The sequence below is a fragment of the Meles meles genome, chromosome 1 (genome assembly GCF_922984935.1).
Source record: "Meles meles chromosome 1, mMelMel3.1 paternal haplotype, whole genome shotgun sequence".
In the NCBI taxonomy this organism is placed as follows: Eukaryota; Metazoa; Chordata; class Mammalia; order Carnivora; family Mustelidae; genus Meles; species Meles meles.
Window position 1 is genome coordinate 180,051,559 of NC_060066.1, and position 17,933 is coordinate 180,069,491.

Consider the following 17,933-nt stretch of genomic DNA (forward strand, 5'->3'; position numbering starts at 1 on the left):
CTTGCTTGTGCCTCTGAAAATCATAAGCAAAACTAAAACTGTTTCCCCAGATTGGTAGAGGTAACCACTGGTCAATTCCCTATCACTTAAGAAAATTCTAATATTTATAATCAATCACTGTGAAGAATAAACAGCCACTATTTTATCACTATATAAGCTTCTCTGTAACGATACACTCCTGAACCTAATTCTAAGTTTTGGTTTGAGTGCTTCTAGTTTGCAAACTAGCTTTTTGGTGTGTGCACAATACACTTTTACTAATTACTACTTCTATGATCCATTGGTTTTACTTCTGTTATTTCTGAAATTTTGACTTAGCTTTAAGCACCAATGGTTTCCCAAAGTATTGGCCTATGATCTATGGTCCATCAAGTCCTACAAGATCTGGCCCTTGATGCTTTTCTCATTTCCTACCTCTCTCCTCTCCGGCCACACCAGATCTTCCAGGTCCCTTCTTCCTCAAGGCCATTGCACAACTGCCTCCCTCCTTTCCTCCTGGTATCTGACCAAATGTCCCCTTATCATGAGCCACTCCCTATCCCCTTATCATATTTCAATTTTCCTCATAACATTCATCACCTCCTGACATTTAATGTATTTGCCTATTGTCGTTCTCCTCCCACTAAAGTATAAGCTGCAGAAATGGGGTTGACAGATAAAATATAGGACACCCAGTAAAATTTGAATTTTAGTTTAAAAAAAGAATTCGCTTTTGGGGGGCCTGGGTGGCTCAGTCGTTAAGCGTCTGCCTGCCTTCAGCTCAGGTCATGATCCCAGGGTCCTGGGATGGAGCCACGCATCAGGCTCCCTGCTCCTTGCAGGAAGCCTGCTTCTCCCTCTCCCAATCCCACTGCTTGTGTTCCCCCTCTCACTGTGTCTCTCTCTGTCAAATAAAAATCTTTTAGAAAAATTTAAAAAATGAAAAAAGAATTAACTTTTCATTATGAAGATGTCCCAGATGTTGCATAGAATATACTTATACTTTGAAAAAAAATTCGTTGTTGATCTGAAATTCATGTTTTCCTGGTGTCCTGTGTGTGTGTGTGTGTGTGTGTGTGTGTGTTTAAACCTGGCAATCCTACACAGGAAGTCATGTGGTTATTTAGTTCATTGCTGTGTCCCCAGTGCCAGAGCTGCCCCTGACAAGTAGTAGCTCTCAATAAATATTTATGGAATGAATGAGTGTGTTCAACTGGGTCATTAATCTATAACACGCCTATTCACAAACAGCAAGTGAGTCAGAAGGGCAGAGCCTCTGGACTGTGTCAGACTAGATCACAACTGGGGTCTGGCGGCTTCTGAACTTTTCCAAGCAGGTCAAGCAGCTGAGTGTTTTGCCAGGAGCAGGACAAATTCCGCCCCCAGACAGGTGAGCGGCAGGGCCCAGGCAGCCTTCCTGGGGGCGGGGCCTCCTCAACCGGTAGGCGGGACCCAGCCCTCGCCAGAGCCACGGCCCCTTTAACGCCCCGCCTCCCACCAACTCGAGCGCCCCCCGGTGTGACGTCACCAGCGGAGAGCCAATGGAAGCGTGGCTTACTGGCAGGCGGTGCCGGCGGCTGCTGCCAAAGGGGAAGTGAGCTAGGGCTGGAGCGATGGCCCGGGTTTGGAGCCCGCGGCCGCCGCCGCCCCTACCACCACCAGCAAGTTGGGAGCAGCTGCGGCTGCAGCCGGAGTGGGGGCCGGAGTCGCGGCTGGAGTGGAGGCGGCGCGTGTGAGTTGCCGAGAGTCGCCAGAACACCTCAAACTCGGCGGGAGCGCTTCAGGTGGGCTGAGCTGCCGTCGCCCCTCCGCACCGCACTACCCTCCCGGCCCAGACAGCAGGGCTGGGGTCTCCCAGGTGCGGGACTGGCAGTTGGCAAGCCGAGCCCTCCGAGCCGTGTTCTAGGCCTTCCCCAGTCTCGGGCCCCTTCAAACTCAAGGTGGAGGCCGGAGAACGGTGATCACCCCAAGACCCGGTCCTTTTCTTTGGCGCCCAAGCTGTGTCAGGTTGTAGCGGCTTCGAGCCCTCTTTTGCTGCCATCTCTTCAGCTAGGGAGCGACTAGCGCGTTCTCACTGTTCAGCTTTGCACCTCCCCTTCTTCTCCCATCAAAAACAAGTTTCTTTTCGCTCTCTGCTGAAACCCCTGCCCCGGAAGGCCAAAACACCCATCTGCGTGTCCTTCCCCAGCTCCCGGAACACACTTAGAAATATAACCTACTTATTGGGAGATAAAGATTGCTTCCCTTGCCACCCGCTTATCTGAGACTCCATGCCCAGAGCCTTACCCATTTTTATCACCAGCTCCTTGGCCATCTCTATGTGACCTCCCCCACCCATCTGAGTACCACTTTCCTCTGGACTCCAGGCTCTAGCCCCCAGCGGATCTGGTCAGTCCCACCCCTGGGTGGGAGTGACCCAGGGCTCTAGCCCAGATTCCCCACCCTGGAAGGCAGCTCCAAGGCAGCGAGAGAATTGGGCGTCGGGTACGAACCTGGCAACTCAGGAGTGGGTGCACCACTCACCCCACACAAAAAGATGAAGAAGCGCAAAGAGCTCAATGCATTGATCGGCCTGGCTGGGGACAGTCGGAGAAAGAAGCCCAAGAAAGGCTCAGGTCACCGCCTCCTTCGCACTGAGCCTCCTGATTCAGACTCTGAATCCAGCTCCGAAGAGGAAGAGGAATTCGGCTTAGTTGGAAATCGCTCTCGCTTTGTGAAGTGAGTGATGCAGTGGTGAGGGGTGGGTGGGAAAAAGGCATTTCCTTATACTACCAATGGGGAAAATTGAAAGGAAGAAGGGTGTTCTTAGAAAAGAAAAAGGGTGTAGACCTTGGACGGCAAACAGGAAGATGTTAAGGTGATGAGCTCAGGTTCTGAATGAAGGGTAAGTTAGAGATCTGTCTCTAAGTGTATGAAGAACTCTGAATCCAGGGTAGCGATATTGACTTGGGGAATGTGCCAAGAGCCCAGAAAGAGCAAGTTGGGAGTGGCAGGAAAGCTGAGAATAGGTACCTGGGAGCAAAGAAGCTTTGGGGACTAGAACTTTTTAAAACGTGTAGTAGAGACAGGAACTTTAAGACTTCAGATTATTCTTTGCGCTCTTGATGAGTCCAGATCTTGAAAGTGAGGTGAAATGGTGAGGAACTTACAAAGTATGAGCCTCGAGAGTATGTGGAAAGTAGGAAACAAAAAGAAGAGGCAAGTTCTTCCCAAACCACTTTTAGATGGTGCAGCCCCCCAGGCAAATCCAGTAGTGAGCTTTGAGGACATTGAGAATTGGGTCCCAGGGTGGGAAAAGGCTGAAGGGAATCTTGACGGTGTCCTTGGACCCTCTCGGGGAAGCACACTGAAAGGAAAGAATATTAGCCTGAGGATGTGAAAGCAAGAGCTAGGCAGAAGATTGGGGTGCTGAAAGAGATTAAATCCTTTGAGGTTTTTTGTTTAGAATGTCTTTGTCCTTTTATTTTGTTAAAGGAAGAGTTTGGTTTCTAATGAGCTTCATCAGATTAAGTAGTTAAGGGTGATCTTAGATTTGGGATATGAAGGTCTGATGAAATGGTACAGTTCCACTGGAATAGTTGCCTTGTTGAGTTTGTTTACTCTTTACTGTTTAGTGCCCTGTTGAGTTTGAGTGCTGTTTGAAGTTTGGTGTGAAATCTAACACCTTTCCATGCTTCCTGCCTTCTAGGCCAATAAGCTAGAGTATACCAGGTGTCCACTTAAACCTGCAGTGCCGATTTCTTTCATGCATTTGCAATAAAACTTGCTCAAAAGTTTATGAAGTTTCAGTAATTTGAAACAGGCTCCCCTGGAGAGGATACATGTTAGAAATCAAGAAATAGATAGGTAAATTACAGTGCTGTGATTTATTTCAGAGACGCTCTGATCTTGACACTTCCCTAACCTGAACTTGTTGGGAAAGTGACACTTCCCTAACCTGAACTTCTTCCTGAACTTGCGGGAAATCTGTGATGACGGTTGTGGGCTGCAGTGCCCACAGGATCTCTTTCTGTGTCATGTGAAGTTTAAACCTTTGTGTACAAAAGATGAACTCTTCATAGGTCATCTTACTTAGTCACTTTCAACCTGCTGTTCAGATTTAAGAATGTGGTACCCAGTGTTCCCTGGTAAATAGCCATATGGTGAAACATGTATGCTATTTCTAATGCAACTGTACTCATAATCACTCTTGTACTCCTGGTTGAATTTGTTCTTATGATCAGGGGAGACTATTTACGATGCTGCAAGATCTGTTATCCCCTCTGTGCTTTTGTCATCCTTGCCGCCTGTGTTGTGGCCTGCGTTGGCTTGGTGTGGATGCAAGTTGCCCTCAAGGAAGATCTGGATGCCCTCAAGGAAAAATTTAGAACAAGTAAGTGGTTGCCCTTTTCAGAATGTTATCTTGCTTCCAGGTTCACACAAAGTGAACCATGCCGAATTAAGAGTTTTGCCCATTCTGATGAAACAATTATATATTCCTTCCAGCCTTCTTATATTCTTTCTTAGCTATCAGCTTGAATGTGGGAACAGTTGTTTGTTTGCTTCTTTTTAAACCCACAAACAAAAATGGTGCTTACGCACCATCAGGACAAATAGTATCTGAAATACTGGCATTGCAGTCAACACCTAAAGTGCAGAAAGGAAGTGCTAAGGTCCAGGAGTCTAGAACCTTAGTCAACCTCCACCTGTTGCCACTTTATACTTCCCCAAGTATACTTCCCCAAGTATGAAGTGGCAATACCAACATCAGGCTATTTCCTTCCTCCTTGTAGGGCCATGTGGGAGTATTTGTCAGACAATTTCCTCCTTAAGAAAAACTGTATGGAACGGACAGTAATAATAGCTAGCATTTATGGAGTGCTTACTGTGTACCAAATCACAAATAAATATTTTTCTCATGAGTTTTAAAGCTTAAGAGACTTTATGTTGAAGAGTTTCATACATTCTAAATTAGAAAGTTGTATTTTGCCACATCTAAGGTACTTTATCCGAAAGGTGTGTTTGCATAGTAGCTTCAACCACATTTGACCTATCTTCCTTTAGCAACACAGATCTTTGGTTTGAGGTTTCAGGGTTTTAGCTTTTCTAAGCTAAAGAACCAGTTTCAAGTCATCACAGATGCCTTAATGTTAGCAGCATTAGCATATGGGGAAACTGACCGCTAGGCTTTCTCAATGTCATAGCAAAATCTGGCCCCAGAACTGGAATCAGAGTTGTGTCCTCATTTCCCATTTTAAGTCTTAGGAGATCACAACTTCCAGGCTGTCCTTCACCCCAGCTTCGCCTTGCTGCCTGCAGTTATTCAAGTTCCAAACCTGACCTAGGGACAGCTCACCTTTAGTTACTGTGTTAATGATGTTCTTACTGATGTTGCTTGAAAAAAATGTTGAAATACTAATTTTGGTTTTCTTCTGATTCAAGAAAAGGAATTAGGTAAACCAGAATTCTCTGCCAGAATCATCTTGACCTATATGTTTAATCAACTGGTAGAATCAGTATAAGAAAGAATGAGATTTTGTATTCTAGTTAATTTCCTTCTTTAATGATTGTCCATACCAGAATTGCAAAATTTTTTTAAAGCCAGTGTTTTCTTTGTAAGTGATAATCGTAACTTGGAAGTGAGATTCTCAGAAAGAGTGTTTAACTATGAAAAATCGCTAAAGACCCTTGTCAATGCCCTCATCTCTCTGTAATTAATTGGGCCTACTAGGTTTGTGCTACAGCTTGTTTTGATCACATATAGCAATCGGTTTTTTATACATTTCAAAACATTGCTCACTTCTACCCTCCAGGGACTCCTTTCCCTGACTGCTCTATGGCTGTGTTTACAGGACACCCGTGTAACTTATACCTTAGCTGAGCTTTTCAGGGAATTTCTTTTTTTAGAAATGTATATTTGAAGTGCACACAGGTCATAGAGCTGGCAGTCAGTCAACAAATATTTGTCGATCATTTGCTAATATCAATCCCTGGAAACACTATATTCAGTAGATGCCAGGACGTGTACCCTGAACTGTGAGACCTGCTTTCTACCACTGAGCAACAGTCCCCTGGGACCCTGACTACATTTGTTAGCCAGCTGAATGAAGCAGATTTGGAATTGTCAGTCCAGCTGCTTTGTTGTCTTTCGTTTGCTGCAGTAGAAATGCCAGCCTTGTAATTTCTGGGGGTGGAGCCTGGGGCATAATCAGTCCATTGTCTAAACCATTGTGGACCACTTGCCCAAGAGTTTTTTGTGAAAACCATCATCTTGAGTAAATGAGGTTAGTCTGGTTAAGTTTAAATAGTCTTTCTTTGAATTATATTTCTACTTTAGATATATTTCAGTAAGTTTATTTTTATTTCTTGTTTTTCAAGAGGACAGTGGAAGTCACAGATTCAAAGAAGACCACCTACTGGTCTGGCTTTCATACCTTTTTGAGAAATTCAGAGCCATTGTTCTTTATTTCAATAAATTTTCAAAGACATTTGTCAGGAAGGGAGGCAGGATTGCTAAAATACCTGAAATAGAAAGCAAAGCAGAGAGAGTTGGTATTTTTCCTTGTGGTCAAGGAGCAACTTGATCCTTAAGCTGAAGGTACTCATTGGTCTTGAAACTTAGTTCATTATTCTTTCCGGAACCAAGAAAACCTCCACAATTATTCTAAGGAAGATTCTGTTCTCAACCATCTCTCCCTGTCACTCAACAATGGAATGCTAGACTGGAGGAAAAGAATTCAGAAGAGAAGGAAAGAATAAATCAGGCCATTTCCTTTTCGGCCACACGGGCAGGGTAGCAGTTTGGTCATTTAGTACAGAACTTAAAAATGGTCTTGTGGTAAGGAGGGCATTAGGGTGTAAGTGTCTGACAGCTGGAGTATACTAGAGAGAGTGCTGGTCCTAAGAACAGAAGGTTTGACTGTCGAATCCTGGGTTGCTCATTACTAGCTATAAAGTGTGGATAAGTCCCTTATTCTTTCTGAGCCTACATTTTCCCATCCATAAAACCCAAAGACATATTTATGCCACCAGAACACTTTGGGCATCTCTCTGTCCATGGTAATCCATCCCACTGTGTAGTTATTCTGTAATGACTCCTTGCCTCACCCTCGCCCCCCAGACTGAGAGCTTCAGGGTCTTTCGCATGCACTAGTGCTGAGTGCAGGGCTGGGCACATGATAGGGAATCAATAACAAGTCGAATGATTGCATAAAAGTTTATTGCAAACTAAAGGCGTTTAAGTATAAAATATTGCTGTTAGCATTATATGTGTTCTGTCTAAAGAGTGTGTGCAAAAATCTCTACTTCCTGATCTTAGAGATCAGGAAAAGAGGTGGTAAGTTCTTTTGAGTATTAATGTACTAGATTTTAAATGAGTTGCTTTCCATGTTGGAAGAACATAAATTATTATCATAAGTTGTTTGTTATACTTCCTCCCATTTATGTAGCCAAAGTGCCTTGACTCGGCTACTGTCTCCTTAAAAGCCCTAAGTCATATAATGAAAATGATCCTCTCTTGGCTCATAGAATTCTAAGTTATCCAGAGAGTTTTCAGGGCTTGTCAGCTTAATATGTTTGTTGGTTAATAACTGTAACCCACGTTATTTATGTTTTGTCTAATTTCCTCTAAGACTTCCACATTCTACTTCTACTTCTACTCCCACCTTCACCCCCGCTCTTGGGACATTTGACCCCCTGAGAAGTATAGTTTTACTTATGGCAGACAAAGTTTTACTTTACAACCTCACTGAAAATGTAGAAGAAAATCGTTGAAATGCTGTGTTAATTTGGACTAACAGAATGTTCTTACTCTGTAAGATGCACGTACGCCTGCAAACTGACGTAAATCAAACGTGACAGTAAAAGCACTGAGGGAAATCTTTTACTTATACAGAAATCCTTTCATGCATGTTTTTGAAAAATAAAAATATCTAATTTTCTTTTTTAATAATTCTGAATTTTGAGAGAGTGGGCTTGTTTCTGGCAGGGATACCTCCACCATCCCGCCCCCGATTTTGTGGGGATTTTTTGTTGAGTTTGGTTGAATTTTCTTTGTTTAACTTAATAGGACAACACTAACTCCATTTCATACCCTACTGTCACTTCCCTGGATAAGCACTAGAGTGCTTTTGTGTACCTGGCACTGTGCTGGGCCCTGGAAATACATCATAAATAAGTCCTGGTCCCTGTCCTTAACCAACTCTCTGTCTCTCTTAGTCTGGTAAAGGAGACACGAGAGTAAATAGTTACAGCACAGTGTGTTAAGTGCTTGATAGAGTTTGCAGCGGTGAAGTGGTGGTGGGCATCCAAGATGGGAGCCCAGCTATTTGTGGTGAATCTTAAAAGGAAATAGGCTAAGGTAATAAAAATGGAGAAGGGCCAAGCCAAGGGCATCTAGGCAGAAAGAATAGTGTGTACAGAGTCACTGAGACTTAAAGAGGTTGGTATGTCTGAAAAATCCACTTCACCAGAAAATAGATTGAAGAGGAAGGTAAAGTGATGCAAAAAGTGGTTGGGAGGTAAGCAAAGGCCAGATTTATGCAGTTAGTGATGCTTAACAAGTGCCTAAAATGTGCCAGGTGTATTCCAAATGCTGTCCCTACAGAGAGGAACAAAAAAAAAAAAAAAAAAAAAAAAAATCCTGGCACTTAAATTTTAGTAAATTGTTTTATATCTTTCCTGTATGCCAGGTTTTTTTGGTTTTAAAGAAAGTATGTAACAACTAATTGGGCAATCTGTGGCTTTAAAAAAAATGATGTGCGTTTTATTCTGAAGGATCAGCCATGATCAGTATTTTATTTTCATGAAAAGGAAAAATATCTTTAAAGACAGAAGAGAAAGCACTCTTTGAGGCCTCTGCCTTTAGGCTGGCAAATCTCTAAACCAATCAGGAGATAGTGTTTCCCAAAGGAAAAGCCAAATATCACCCTACACTACACCTAACATGTTCGTTTATCTTCTGTTTCACTTTGGGCTTTTGGGTTGATTTAAGATTTAAGAAAACATTATTTGCTGTTTATGGAAAAATTTAAAATCATAATCCTCATAACAGCACTTGAAAGGTGGTTAAGAACCCATCTTGCATTTGACCAGTTTGAGAGAGAAAAAAAAGTTAGATTTAAGCATTTAGAGATATAATTTTTGACATCACCTTAAGAATTAATGGAGTAAGGTTTATAAATCTCCACTTATCTAATCACAAAGCTCCTTAATTGCTCTGGTAAATACTTAGAATTTATTTATGACCTGTTGTATGCCTGCTCAGCCCTGTTTAGTACTTCACAACCATTCTTTCACTTAATTCTAAAAATCCTGTAAAGTATATTTTATCTCTGTATTACAGATGAGGAAACTGAGCTCAAAGAATTTGAGTAATTAACTCAGGATCACAGTAAGTTACAGAGTCCAGCTGTTTCTGCTGATACTTTGTTATCATTTTTAGCCATCTGACTTTTAAAAGTTGTACCCCAGTAGTGAAGTAGCCCCAGTTAAAATAGTGCTTTCATATTAAAAATATACGTTTACATAAATTTTAAAAAACAGTGTAGCTGGTAGATAGGAATTCAGTCGTCCTACCAGGATTGACTTCCATTAATCTGTCTTCCTTCCTGTGTAAGATCATCTTTTCATCTTGGAGTAAAGAGAGTACTCTGTGGTTATTTATTATTATTCTTATTTTTGTTTTTAGTGGAATCTAATCAGAAAAGCTCATTCCAAGAAATTCCCAAACTTAATGAAGAACTGCTCAGCGAACAAAAGCAACTCGAAAAGATTGAATCTGGGGAGCTGGGCTTGAACAAAGTCTGGATAAACATCACAGAAATGAATAAGCAGGTAGCAAATGTGTGATTTTATTTCTGTGTAAGCTGTGAATGTTTAGTTTTGTTTAATACGAATTTGTAGGTATAAAGCAGCACTCACTTCTGATTGTTTTACTTTTTGAGATGACGTTTTACATACTGTGATCCCAGCACATTAAGGTCAGGTAAAATGGATAATAGTATGCATTACCAAATATATAAAATGTTAACCCTTTCTGCAAAGGAATGGTTTTATCAAGTAGAGTAGTTTGGAGGGAGTTGGAAATTCTTGAGTCAGTTTTTCCTAAGGAGCAGTGTAGGTATCAAATAGAATATCATTCTGATCTCAAAGAAAAATGGGTAGTCTGTTTATATTAGGTAATAAGAGCTTACTTGGTTTAATAGAGTTCACAAACTCACAGATGCAGCTTGGGCGTGGTGGTGTACACGTAGTAAAACAAGCCTGTAAACCATCTGCAGCTAATGATAGTTATTCTAGACTCACACAGGAGGAGGTAGCAGAGTTGGTTAAATACCTTGGCCAGGCAAGCAAGCCTAGAGCAAAACGTTTTCAGTCCCTAAGTTGACCAGATCTCAGTATGCATTGATTCCAAAAGAGAGATTCTGACAGAGGGAAGGGGCTAATGCAGAGGATATTAATTGAGCATCTCCTGTGTATCAGGTGCTAGAGTTGTCAATAGGTCCTGTAGCCTCTGTCCTCGGTTTTTGCAGTTTAGTTAGAAAAGATGTACACTGGCAAGAAGACTCAAGCACCAGAGGAATGGTACACCTGTGGAGTGCTTAGAAACAGATATACTGCGGCGCTCAGTCAGTTAAGTGTCTGCCTTCGGCTCAGGTTGTGAGCCCAGGGTCCTGGGACTGAGCCCGACAAAGGCACTGGACTCCCTGCTCAGCGCGGGGCCTACTCCTCCCTCTCCTTCTGCTGTTTGTCCTGCTTGTGCTCTCTCACTGTCTTTCTCTGGCAAATCAACCAGTCAGTCTTTAAAAAAATAAATAAATATACCATCTTCGTTGGGGCTAAGCAGATACTCTGTTCTTCAGAAGGGAGTCCCAAAGTTCAGAATCAGCCACTGGCAGGGAGCGCTGTGCTGGAATTAAGGGCTTACACACATTTCCGAAGCTACAGCCAGCTCTCAGCAGCAGAGGGGGAGTGTGGCAGGTCAGCACTTAAGGCCAGGGGTCAGTGGCCTGCAGCAGTGGCTTTCAGAATTCTCCCGGAATTCACAGAAAGAAATGTTTTATGTCATTACACAATAAACACATACCTACATACATATATGTGTAACTAAAATAAAAGTTTCTGAAAACAATAACTTACCCTTAGTATGCCTTGGCGATATTTTATTTCCTATTCAGTTCTGTTTCACTTTTTTAAATTACTGCTGAAATAACTGATGGGTTGTAGCACCCACTATTTGCTTGTTATCATTTATCTTTGGATTCTCAGTAATTAGGGAGAAGCCAGTATTCACTCCCTTTTGTAAAAAGAATAGGATAAATTGTGGCCTTGCTTTTATTGACAGAGCAAATTAGCAGTTTGGTCAGAGATGATATCAAGTGAAAATAGACCACGGTGAAGCACTGAGAGATAGTTCATTAGCATCTCTCACTGGGGCAAACCGTGGATTCCATTGAGAGAGTCCATCACAGAGATCACTCTTCTGAGGCAGGGATGAAATCTTTCAAGATGAAAAGTCTATGTCAACTCTTTCTCATCTCATTCATGTAAATCAGCATTGTAGGAAGAATCGAAAGGGGAAATTGGTACTCAGTGTGAGAGGACATAACAGGTTATCAAACCTTTGCTACATATTTTGGCTTTTTTTTTTCCCCTCCATATTTGGCTTTGAATTCTCTTTAACCAGGAATCTAGCAACAAAAGAATCATTCTGTTCTTGGGTTGGCTCTTAGTTTTAATGCAAGAAGTACCTGGGAATGCAGGTATGCAGGAAAAGTTTACTCCAGTCCCAGGGCTTCATATATAAAACGGGGAAAGACTGAACTGAAGCCCTTTCCATTTTAGTCCCCTAGACCTTCAGAGCTGAGGGGAGTGACTGCTGAGACCAGCCAGAAGCTGGCATGGGCACAGGAGGCTGGTGGTAGTGCAGTGAGCTTCATGTTTGTCCAAGGGGAGCTCATCGCTCTCTGAGTGATTTTCTAAAATTACTGTTACACATATCTGATGGTCTGTTCAAGTAAAAGGCATTTGTCCTAAATCAGAATAGGTATTAAAAATAAAATCCGGATTTAATTTCTGTGTTTCTGTGTCTAAGGGTAACTCTCAGTTAAGATGCTTTTATTGGCAAATTATTTTTTAAAAAGCAATTCAAAGTGGCTTAATAAGAAAATGGAGTACATCAGTTAACAAGAACTGTCCTTAGCCCAGTGTGAGCTGAAGTTAATGCCAACTGAAAAAAAAAAAAAAGCCATTAGTTTGAAATAAGTTAAAATCAAATTTTATATTGAAAACTTTTAAACTAATAGTTAAAAATCTTGCTTACTTTTCTGTTTTATTCATGAAACCTCTGATTTCATACCCATTGCCTTTCTTAGCCGGTACAGGGAGTGTCCTCCTCTTCCTTTGAAGACTGTTAATTCAACCAGTGCTTAATGAGCTGCTTTTTATAGAGTTAGGCCTTGGATTCAAAACCAAAAATGATGATTCCTGTCCCCAAGGCTCTCATAGCCAAATGGAGGAGACAGAAAAGTAAACAATTATAAAACAGCCTTATGGGCAATAAGAAGTAGGTCCAGATGAGTGCTAGAGGGACACTTTTAAGGATGTGTCTAACCAGAATGGCTGGGGCCAGGCAGGGTTCTCTCACATCATGAGCTGAGTCCTGAAGGGCACATAAGAGTTGGCCAGGGGAATTCTGCAGAAAGAGAGAAGGGTGTCATAGGTGAAAATGAGTAGAGTTGATCCTCATTTGAAGATTCCATATTTGTGAATTCGCCTACTTGCTAAAATTTGTAACCCCAAAATCTGTACTTGTGCTGCTTTTGTAATCCTTCACCGACAGGTGTACAGTGGCAGAATATTTGAGTCACCCAGCACAGACATTTCCAGTTGATGTCAAGCAAGGTGACACTCTGCTTTGTTTCAGCTGTCGTACTGTAAACAGATTTCCTTTTCAAACTATATTTACTGCCATGTTTTCACACTTCATGGGGTTTTTTTGGTGACTACACTGCTTGACAGGTCCCCCTAGCATATTGCTCAGGTACTGTCTAGTATGCCTAAGTGCAAGAAGGCTGTGATGTGTCTTTTTTTTTTGCCCCCTTTGGTCAAAGAAAGAGCACAGGGACACATATAGGCAGCGGGAAGCAGGCTCTCTGCTGAGCAAGGAGCCCGATGCAGGGCTCCATCCCAGGACCCCGGGATGAAGACAGAGGCTTAACCAACGAGCCACCCAGGCGTCCAAAGGCTGTGATGTGTCTCACAGAGAAAATACGTGTGTTAGATCAGCTTCAGGCATGTTCAGCAATGTATATTTAATTAAGATGTCTTTAAATAGAAACAGCTATAAAACAAGGTTATATATTATATTGACCAGTTGACAAAAATGTGACCAGACAGCTCTCAAGAACCTAACCCTATACTTCCCTTAGGAGCAGTGGTTCATTATTCACTAATGCGGTGTTTGCTGCAACTTTCTAGAGCATAACTATTGTAAACAGCGAGAATTTACTGCATGTCCAGAAGAAAAGACAAATGAAAAACAGCGTATTCGGGGAATTTTAGTAGTTCATCATAGCTAAGTTTGGTGCAAAGAGGCCAGAAGTAAGGATATGTCAGGAAGAGCCATATCAAGAAGGACCTTGAGTGCCCTTCTGTATGCTCTCTTTCTCTTGGCACTCAGTCCTGATACCTTATATGATAGTTATTTGTGTATGCCTCTAATTATACTAGAACTTGTGAGGTTTAAGCATGATGATGGCAATGATGAGAACAATTAAGATGATAACTGCCATTCATTAAATGTTTTCTTTGTGCAGGCCACAGTTAGATGCACTACATGTGAAATCTCCTTTTTTGCTTCAATAGCCCTATGAAGTAGGAGGTGGTATCTCCATTTTATAGATAAGAAAACTAGGCTCAAAGAAGTTAAATGGTTGGCTCAAGGTTGCACAGCTCTGTAGCAGTACTAATATTAAAATATTTAAGGCCTAGGAGCCTGTTTTCTTTCCAGTTTTTCATTTTGCATTACATCTTTATATTAAGGATGCAGTAGGTGCTCCGTAGATCGAGTTGAAAGGCTGTGATATTAGGTCCCTATTAGGGCTCATAATCATTCATCATTGATGATTATCTGTTTTAGTAACTCTTTTACTTACTATATAAAGAATCCTTAATTTTAATCCCAAAGTAAAAAAAAAGAAGAAGAAGAAGAAGAAGAAGAAGAAGAAGAAGTGTTTCAGACTCTATAGTATAAAATGGTCTAATAAGCAAATGGTCTACAGTAGTTATTTTTAATTCTGCTAATGAAAAGTCATGTAATATGCATAAAAGTCATGATTCATCTTTTGGCAGGAATGTGGGATTTTTTTCTTAATGGTTTCTACTTAATTCAACTTTTTAGACTCTTTGAACTATATTTTGTGACTTTTAGAGATAGAGTCTGTAGTGCTTGAATCTGATCTGACATTCTAGAATATCTATCAGAGACAAGAGCAGTAAAAGGAGAGTGCCCCTTGTCTCTCCATTCTAGTTACACATGTAGCTTTGCTGTACTTTTCCACAGATACTGACTTTTCTTCGCTCTCACGAGAGGAATGCTGAAAGATGGAATCCAGCTTTGCAGTTTGAGAATGTAGCTGAGTCTTAGTGACCAATGTGGGGTTCAGGTCTTGTAAATGAGTAAGAAGTCCTAAGTGATGTTTAGTATTTAGAGAGTTAATGGTCAGCTCTCCAGGGCATACTCTTTCAGGGAAGCATCTGATACCCTAGGCCTGGGGTGTTTGGGGGATGGGGAGAAGTAGAACAATACTTTACCTTATCCTACTTGCATTGACTTGCACCTGCTCCTCTGCTTTTGGGTGAAGTGGTAGCTGCCTCCAGCCACTACTGGCCATTTGGGAGGCCATTACCATTCTTGAGATGCTCTGATTAGCTTCAGGATCTATTCTTCGGAGAATAGTTTCTACCTAGATCACTCCACCCAAAACACAGCTTGTGTCTTTTAGGATCTGGCCAGTTGTCAGTGGAAGCAGTATGTTCCCTTAGGTCTCCAAAAGATAGCCACACAATTGATAGGGCATTTGGAATTACTGTATTCTAGCCCGTCGAGTTGGTATTGAGTCAATTGTATACATACTTTGGGGCACTGAGTAAAACATACTGGGGAAGGCCTCCTTCCTTGCACTTTATGACTAAGCACATTAAGATAGTCTTGGAAGACCTAGTGAAGGGCATGGAAGAAAGGGCCAGCCTAGGAAATCTGTTAAATGCTTCCAGAGTCATGGTGTCTTTTTTCTATGTGTGTATTTCTCTTCCATCTTTTGTCTTTAAAATTTTATGAGTAATATAGCCGTGTATTCTTACATAAGGTTTAAACAATAAAATACATAAGGAACTCCTTAATTTTTCTTTTTTTTCTTAATTTCTAATTAAAAATTTCTAATTTTTCTTAATTTTCCTTAAGAAAATTTCCCTTCAATGCACATCTCTGTGTGTTCCCCCATCACACACATTTCCAGGCCCCATAAGTGTCCACTGCCATTAGTCTGGGCTGCATTCTTCTAGCCTCCTTTCTGTGAAAATCTTAATAGCTTTTAATAAGAATTAGTTTATGCATTAGTGTGTGTGTATGTGTGTGTGAGAGACCAGATGGATGGAGTTATTCCCTGTATATTATTCCACAACTTCCTTTGTTCACTGAATATATCTCCTCATCCTTAGTAGACATTTGGGTGGTTTCTAGGGTTTACTATTACAAATAGGGAAGCAGTAGATTCTATTGTGCATACATCTATGTGTACATGAGCAAGTAATGTGTAGATAGAGTTCTAGAAATGAAATTGCTTAATTAAAGGGTATAAACACTCAAATTTTTACTTACTTATTTTTATTTGCCAGAGAGAGAGAAAGAGAGCAAGTGAGCAGAAGTTGGGGGGCAGAGGAAGCAGCAGACTCTCTGCTGAGCAAGGAACCCAATGGGGGACTCGATCCCAGGACTCTGGGATCATGACCTGAGTCAAAGGCAGACACTTAATCAACTGAGCCACCCAGGCTCCCTAACCACTCAAATTTTGACATGTACTCCTCGATAACCTTCTTACAGGTCTTCTCCAGTTCACGTTCCCATTAACAATACATAAGAATGCCTATTTCCTTTAAGTCCTTTTCAAACCTCAGTATTATTCATATCTTTTTAAAGGTGTGGATTAAAACAATCTCCGTGATGTAATCGCTACCCTTAAGAGGTTTATTGTTTGCTGAGAGGATCTCTCTGTGGGCTGAGGTTTCTCACCCATCTTGTTTTTAAATGGCTAGAGTTGGAATGTTGAAGATTAGTCTGAATATTTTAGCGCATTTATGGAGAATGACATGTTTTAAGTGCTTATTAAATTTCACTGTTAAAGAGCTAACACTAATTTGGTATTTTGTTTGTACTATGTACTGTGCTAAGAGCTTTAGTTATATATTTCATTTCATCCTCATGGCCTGTATTAGTCATCTGTCTCTGTGTTACCTTCATCCCAAAACTTAATGACTTAACAGAAGAAGCATTTATTGCCTCACAGTTTCTGTGGATCAGGAATTTGGGAGCTGCTTAGTTGAGTAGTTCTAAGATCTCTCTAAGATTGCTTTTAAGGTCTAGGCCAAGGCTACATCATCCGAAGGCTTCCCTACAACTGGAGGATCTTCACCCACATGGCTATTGGCCACAGTTCTTAGTTCCTCTCAACGTGGGCTTCTCCACTGGGCTGCTTGTGTGTTCTCACAACACAGCAGCTGGCTTCCATGAGTGAGTGATCCAAAAGGCAGCAAAGAAGCAGCCCTGGTGCTTTTAATGAACTGATTTCCAAAGTCGCCCATTTTCTCTTCCACTTTATTGGCTAAAAGTGAGTCAGTGGGGATGGGCCTCCTTCAAGGGAAGGGGATTACGTTCCACCTGTTGAAGAGAAGACTATCAAAGAATTTATAGATATATTTTAAAACATTCATACATCCCTATGAGATGATTGTTAAACAGTTTTTATTGTTCCAGCTATTTTACTGGTGAGAAGAATGAGTCAACTACTTATTTAGGCTTATCTCCTCCTTCCTGCCTCTATCCTCTACTCTGCTTAGACTAGTCTTCTCACTGTCCTCCTAGACAGAGTGTTCTTTCTCAGCCATACATTCATTCAGTGAATACTTAACTGATGCTTGTCTGTATGCCAGGCATATTTTGGAAAATGCTGAAATAGACATGGTCCGTATGTCATGGATCTTACAGTCTAGTGGAAGACAGAATCTTTAATCAAGTCTTCACACAAATAAATAAGTCATTGTCACTTTGAGAAAGACCGTGAAGAAAAGGTATTCTTGGGCCTATTCATGCTGTTGTTCCCTACCGATATCCTAATGCCACACTCACCTATTTAACCTAGAAAGGGAACCTGCTTTATTTTTATATATAAAAGTCTTACTTCTCCATCAGAGAATAATTTGAATCCCACTTCAGTGAAGCCTGTCCCTTTTGGCCTACACAAATATCTTTTTCTTTGAACTTTATTTGGTATCACATCTAGTACTTAATTATTTCTTTAATGTTACCTAACAGGGCACCTGGGTGGCTCAGTGGGTTAAAGCCTCTGCCTTGGGCTCAGGTCATGATCTCGGGGTCCTGGGATCTAGCCCCACATTGGGATCTCTGCTCAGCAGGGAGCCTGCTTCTCCTCTCTCTCTGCCTACTTGTGACTCCTCTCTCTGTGTGTCAAGTAAATAAAACCTCTAAAATAAAAAATGTTACCTACCTACCTCTACTCTTCTACCTCCCCCTCTTTGTGTCTCCCTTCTCCTCTCCCTTTCTTACTCACATTATGTGTTACTCCCACCAAGCCTTCTTTCTGTTCTTCAAATATGCCAAACTCTTCGCTGCACTGGGGCATTTGCCCTAGCAGTTCCCTCTGCCCTGAAATGCACTCATTCAGTCTTTGACTAAGTCC

The 17,933-nt window shown here is 41.5% G+C and overlaps 1 protein-coding gene across 4 annotated transcripts in view; it reads left to right on the top strand.

Annotated features, from left to right (window-relative positions):
* The first annotated feature begins 1,545 nt into the window (after positions 1-1,545).
* The window catches only part of EFCAB14 (EF-hand calcium binding domain 14), a 38,304-nt gene continuing 21,916 nt past the window's right edge, over positions 1,546-17,933 (top strand). For 2 of the 4 annotated variants that reach the window (XM_046014576.1, XM_046014590.1), the window contains exons 1-3: positions 1,546-2,697; positions 4,203-4,351; positions 9,647-9,792. In XM_046014576.1, the coding sequence (XP_045870532.1) occupies positions 2,516-2,697; positions 4,203-4,351; positions 9,647-9,792 (477 nt within the window). In that variant the 5' untranslated portion in view covers positions 1,546-2,515. The remainder of the gene's footprint in view (positions 2,698-4,202; positions 4,352-9,646; positions 9,793-17,933) is intronic. The other 2 variants (XM_046014579.1, XM_046014582.1) reach the window with 2 other exon arrangements.